Source organism: Ziziphus jujuba, chromosome 5 (assembly GCF_031755915.1).
Source record: "Ziziphus jujuba cultivar Dongzao chromosome 5, ASM3175591v1".
NCBI lineage: Eukaryota > Viridiplantae > Streptophyta > Magnoliopsida > Rosales > Rhamnaceae > Ziziphus > Ziziphus jujuba.
In genome coordinates this window covers 10564092-10570446 of record NC_083383.1, presented here as the reverse complement: position 1 = coordinate 10570446, position 6355 = coordinate 10564092, and the positions used below count along the sequence as shown (strand labels likewise).

General features: G+C 34.9%; 1 protein-coding gene across 1 annotated transcript; it reads right to left on the bottom strand.

Annotated features, from left to right (window-relative positions):
* Nucleotides 1–526: 526 nt before the first annotated feature.
* On the bottom strand, nt 527–4089 carry LOC107411163 (transcription factor bHLH143). Its single transcript, XM_025071269.3, has 4 exons — nt 3855–4089; nt 2529–3243; nt 2224–2366; nt 527–2124 (listed from the first exon to the last, which is right to left on the bottom strand). Exon 4 carries the CDS (start codon nt 2105–2107, stop codon nt 1031–1033), a length of 1077 nt encoding a protein of 358 aa, XP_024927037.3. The 5' UTR covers nt 2108–2124; nt 2224–2366; nt 2529–3243; nt 3855–4089; the 3' UTR covers nt 527–1030.
* Nucleotides 4090–6355: the final 2266 nt, after the last annotated feature.

The following is a 6355-nucleotide window of genomic DNA, read 5'->3' as shown; positions in this document are numbered from 1 at the left end:
CAGAGACATCAAGACAACGATAACGCCAACTTAAAATTTAAATAACATCCCACCAACAACAAAAACAAAAAACATTATATAACTTCTATCATCAACCTTTTAAAAGCCAACCAAACCCACTTTTGATTCCATCAAAAACACAAAATACCAATTATGTCCATCTCCATCATACCGACACATCCATACATCCAAACACCATCCATACAACCATAAACATTACGCAACGATAATATATTTCAATAATAATAAATAAATAAAAGCTAATTTACTCTAAAAATGGCTACAAACCCACAGATTCAAAGCTGGCTTGGCGGGCCATAACCCCTTGGCAAGTTGAAGCATGATGGAAAAAGAAGAAGGCTTTCTCACTCGTGCATTTTTCATCCATCATCCATCACACGTAAAAAGAGAATCAACACCAACGCCCACCCCATATGACAGGAAAATTACAACATCAAAAGAGAAAAAATAAAAAAAAAAATTAAAATTAAAATTAAAAAAAGAAAAAGAAAAAAAGAACTGGATAGGTCCCAGAACAGCCAAAGGGGGCGTGCATTCTTCATTCCTTACCTTGATGGGGGGACCCCCCACATCTAGAATAAACTAACAGTGTTTTTTCTTAACCACAGAGCTACACAACCTCCACGCCCACCTAGGTGTGGGTGTTACTTTCTCTAACCCTGAAGACATACAAGACTAATGATTCAAACTACACTTTTTTATTGGTGCATAATACACGGCGTTTTTCTCTTTTAACCTAGAAGCCAACATAGAAATATACCGACCTCGAAGCAGCTGGTTCCCACATCCAATCATTGAAGAAGATCTCTCTAGCTTGGGGATCTAGGTTCTGGTCCAGTTAAGGTGCAGTTTTCCATCTCTGCTGGAAACCCATGTCCTCTCCATATCCACAACAACGAGTCCATGTGTATCCAACTTATTCGGTACTAAGTTAAAAGGACCTACTAATAGACAACCGATAACATCCAAATATTACTAAAAATACTAATAAACATAAACATAACCAAACTTAAATTGCATCCAATCCGATGGTTTCGGCTTTAGACTTCAATGATTTCAAGTATTGGATAGCTTCATCAAGTACCACAATTGGATTCTTGCCTTTGCCGCCAGGTATTATATTCTGCAGAATGCTAATGGTTTCGCGGATTTTCTCCCTTTTCATCCTCTTGCCACTTGAGAAGGAATCCAATTCTCTAAACTCGGGACTTCTGATGTTGGCACGGCTAGATCGTGCATCATCCTCTAACTCTGAGGATATGTTGGGTTTCACAGAGGTTGCAGTGTCCAATGTCAACAGCTTATCGTCACAAGCTCCAAATAACTTCCGCTTTTTAGTGGTACCAGCAGAACTAGCAACTTCTTCTGTGCTTCCACAAAACCAATTTTGCCTATCAAAATCTGTCATTGTACTGGGTGAATGACCTGTACTAGTCACTTCATCATCCTCGGCAGAATCACTATCATCATCCGAGTAGAGCAAGGCATTAAGCTCTTCTGTGTCTTCATGCATTTCACTTTGCACGCCTATTTCATTATTTTCATTAAATTCATCAGTCAACACTGGTTCTGAGAAAATTTTCAAATCTTTCTTGGTCCCTTCTTCTTCCCCGTTCAAATTATAAGCACCGCGTGCATTGGGATCCCAAGATGTAAGGCACTGAATGGGAGTCCCAATCCCAGAACTAAAGATCAAAGTTGTCTGATCCCCAGAATGATCAATGACAAGAAATCTCTTTTGAGCACACCAAGGCTCCACCTTTGGCTTCGTGCTCTCCCTACAACCTTCATTTGGGGAAGCAGAAAATTTCTCCTTCGGAATCAAGTTTGGAGTAGGCGTGACAGCCTGTCGATGGTGGGGTAAGCAATAAAACCAGCCTCGAGGTTCAGTTGCTTGGCCAGCCTGCAATTGAGGAACCTCAACAGATGCGTTTGCTGGCAAATTACCATTTGTTGATACCATATTTGCACCTGGGCTCATATAACTGTGTTGCCCTAAGGCAAGTGGTGCACCCAAGGAGTTCAGACCAGGTGATCCCCAATCAATGTGCAGCTCAGGATTCCAGGCTCCACAATCTTCACCCATCCAACCGAAACAATTACCTAAAAGTAATTTCACAGATATCAGAACTCAAGAACATTGGAAAAAGCGATCATTGAACATTAAGCTATAACTCATTAGATTGGCACTGTGAAACGTACCAGATGAATGTACAACTAGAATGTGCTGAATACTCTCTGTCTTTGATCAACAAGGAAAATAACTAACTCCAGCTTAACTTAACACACGAATGCAGAAAATATATCTACGTAACAGGTTTGAGTAAATGACGGAAATATTCGGCCTGGAAAACATCAAGCATAAGAAATTTAGAATCCAATAATGTTCTCTCTAAAAAAGAACAAGTAAGAAATCTTCCAAACATGGGTACAGTTAAAATATCAAAACTTGGCAACCTAAATCTTAAAAACAATTGAACAAATGTAATGAATTATGTTTCACTAACCTGGCAATCCCGTAGAGGTTGAAAGCAAGCTATGACTCTAACAATGATGGTGGCACTCCCAGCAATCCCATTTTCGTGTTTCAATGCCCGAAATCTTGTTTGGCTAGCTGCTTGGCACACCATAACTACTTCCCAACCCTTCAATATGAGCAGACAACACGGTCTTCCAGAAGAAAAATACTTTCACACTTAATACTAGGCAAAACCAGAGCACCCTCAATTCAACAGAGATCAGAAAGAACCACCAAAAAAGAGAAACCAAATATACGTGAACAAAGGGATTTGTAATCCCCTTTGTAATGGTCAGGATAAACAATTACCAACTGGGTTAACGTCAAACAGCAGAAAGAACGACTCAAAGAGGAAATTTGACAAACGACAAATTTGTATTTTCAACCAAACAACTAGGAAAAGAGAACGATACGACCAGATATTCAGCTAATTTGCCGGACGTAGCAGGGCACAACAATGAAAAATTGGGAACCCATGGAAAATGACACAATAAGAAGGCCGAGAAGATTTCTTTTTTAAAAAGAAAAAGGTCTTAAAAAGATGATTGAAAATTACAGGATCACTCTACAATACAGGTTCAACGAGATGACTTTGCGAAACACATCAACAGAGAGACTCAACCACCACCGCATGCTGTTCTCTTCTTACCCAGAAGAAAAAATCAGATCGCCTCAGCCTGAATACTATTCCAGAAAAAAAAACCCTGCAAAAAATTTTTTCTTATGATATTAGACAACAATTTTATGTTATTCCAAATTGAAATATACTAACAGCTTTTGGGTGAGCTGAAAAAGTAAGGGTTTATAATATTTCTGAACATTTTTTTGAACACCAAAAAAATTTACTGAGTATAAGGTGAGTGCCTAACATAGAAGGATAAAAACATAATAAACAAATAAAAAAAGCACATGAAATAAAATTAGATCCAATGTCCAATTTGCAGAAATTTTCCAAACAAAATACCAATTTCAAAACCGGGATTGAGCAAATAGAAACAGCAAAGCGAGAAGATTAATCTAAAAATAAAATATAAAATCATCCAGAGCTAATAATAATAGCGAACAAACAGATGCAAAGGCGATTAAAAGCATTCACAAAAAGACAAAATAATAATAATTATAATGATAACAAATAAAATTAGATATTTAAAAAGGAGGACGATTGGGAGAAATTTACATAGAACAAAAACAAATAAATAAATAAATAAACATATATATATATATATACAATCGGCGGAAACGAAAAACTAATCAATTTCTTCAAAACACAAATAACATATAAAATCCGAAGCGAGGCCAAGAAAGACCAACATACAGGGAACAAAAAATGGGTTTGCGGAGGAAGAAGAAATTCTGAGCCACCAAAAAATTTAACCTAAGCGTATGAACCTCCAAAAAGCCAAGTGTGAAAGACCCAGATCGGACAGAAGCACAAGAAAAAAAAAAAAGGCTTTTTTGATAGGATTAGATTAAGCAAAGCAGGCGATGAAGGGTAAGAGAGAGCGAGAGAACGAAAATGAGGTATAATCAAAGGCGAAACTTGGAGTGTACACGGAGGCAGAGATTATATAGAAACTAATTTGACAGAAATGTCCCTGCTCTGGGGATCAAATTATAAAAATGTTTCATTTATTATTATTATTATTATTATTTATTAATATTGTTTAAAAATAAAAAATAAAAAAGTTTTTGATACGTGCGTGCGTATGGGAGTGAAAGAGTGCACGCAAGGTATAAGTGAAGAATGATGAAGCACAGTCGGGGCCCTTAGGGGCCCCTTTTTTTTTTTTTTTTTTTCTACTTTTCTCCGTGTGGGGGAGGGTGGTTTTATCATTACCTGGTGACTTTTCGTCCTGTTGACCGTCTTTCTTTCGCTTTGGATCTCAAAACCGACACCGTTTTGACTCCTGTCTCTCCGCTTTGGTTTCTTTTGGCTTCTGTTTGGATTTTGTATTATTCCCGTTCCTACTTCTGCCAACGAATCTTGTCTCTATTTCTCCCGGGAATATCATCATTTTACTTTTTTCGAATTACCGTACTTACCCTCCTACTTTTATTCTAATGACACTGCACTACAATCTCTCTCTCTCTCTCTGAAAAGAACAACTTAGACTCAGATCAATATCCTTGTGTATATTTTTTTCGCTTTGGATATCATATATAGAGTTAAATGCATACACAATATAGCCAAAAAGAAAAGTGAGAAATTTTTTTTTTTTAATTATGACATTAATAAAAATAGTAGCATGCAATGTATATAAAATATAAAGTTCAATCAGGCCCAAAATTGTGTCTTGGTATCTGAATGGCCATTTTATCAATTCATTTTTATGTATTTTTTTAATTTACTTTTCATGCAGTAAAATTGTGGAAATTATTTTTTTTTCCCAACAAAAACTTATCAAAGTTTAAACAAACAAAAGGTTGCTGTTTATTCCCATCCATGTGTTCTAATCAATAATCAATCGCAAAATACACGACATGATAATAGTTATTCTAAAGTCACTCTCATATCACAATCCCGACTACATTATTTTAAAAAAAGGAAAACAAACGGTACTCTGATTTAATTAATCCGTTCTAAGCAAACACAAAATGAAGTTTTTTTTTTATTTATTTTAAACACTAAAATTAAATTAGATTTTTAACTGAAAATGTAATAATAATAAATTAAAGTCCAAATCCAATTAGTAGCTGCATCATGATATTTATCTATGATTGTTTGGAATATGATTAATGGAAATTATGCTAATCACTTATGAAAAAGAGTGCCTTTCATTTATTGAAATCTAATATACTCATAAGCAATTCAGATTTTTTCCTCCACAAATACTAACCAATTAATCCATTGCAAAGTACCAAATTTAAACCCATAGGCATTCAAACCCAAAATCAACATGTAATTGATCAAATTCAAAAGCTTTATTTGAATATTTGACCACTCACCGTGAATCCAAAGAACAACTTTCGCACCATAAAATGATAATGAATTCAACCGAAGAAAAAAAAAAAAACAAAAAAAAGAAGCTTTTTTACTGGTACATTTTACAAAGAAAGTTTTAAAAGGGGAAAAAAATTAAGGAAGAAAATTGTATGAGATGGAAAAAGAGGAGGTATCCAATGTTTTTCATGAGGACCAATAATTTGGAGCTTGACCATTCAAAGCATGAATTATAGAAGCATAATGGGGTCCCACTGGATGCTGATCTGCAAATAGGAAAGGAAGAAGGAAGAGAGTGGTACATTTATGGTATATTTGTATAACACACACACACACACACACAACCTGACATTTTATCTGCTTTGCTTATTATTTATCAATGACCTACTTTAGGATTTATAGAGTAAAAAGGGCCAAATAGCCAATTGGTCACTCTTTGTGCCTGTGGGTCTACATTAATACTTTTCATTGATTTGATACATGGATGTGTCCCAACCTTCGTTACTTTTACTTCCACCAAACCAACTATTTTTTTTTTTTTAATGAAAAAAACAACAAACTTTTTCAATTTAATTGGGCTGAATTATTATCGAAAAAAAAAGAAAAAAAAGAAAAAAAAAGACATCAAAAGTATAAGTAGTTAAGTCTAGCTATGGTTTTTGCATTAGATCATGTGAAAGTATAGTATTTGTGTTTTGAATTCAAAAATACTTTTTTAGAAAATAAAAATAGAAAAAAAAAAGACTAAAGTGTAAACCAATATATTTTTCACTATTTTTCTTTGATAAAACTCTTACATTTTATCTTCTTCGAGTACAACCCACATGATAATGGTCATCGGTACTATAAAAAATTTTCTTCCACAATTTATAACC

Coding starts and splice junctions, on each gene's coding strand:
- LOC107411163 (XM_025071269.3), bottom strand. CDS start 2,107: ATGGGTGAAGATTGTGGAGCCTGGAATCCTGAGCTGCACATTGATTGG.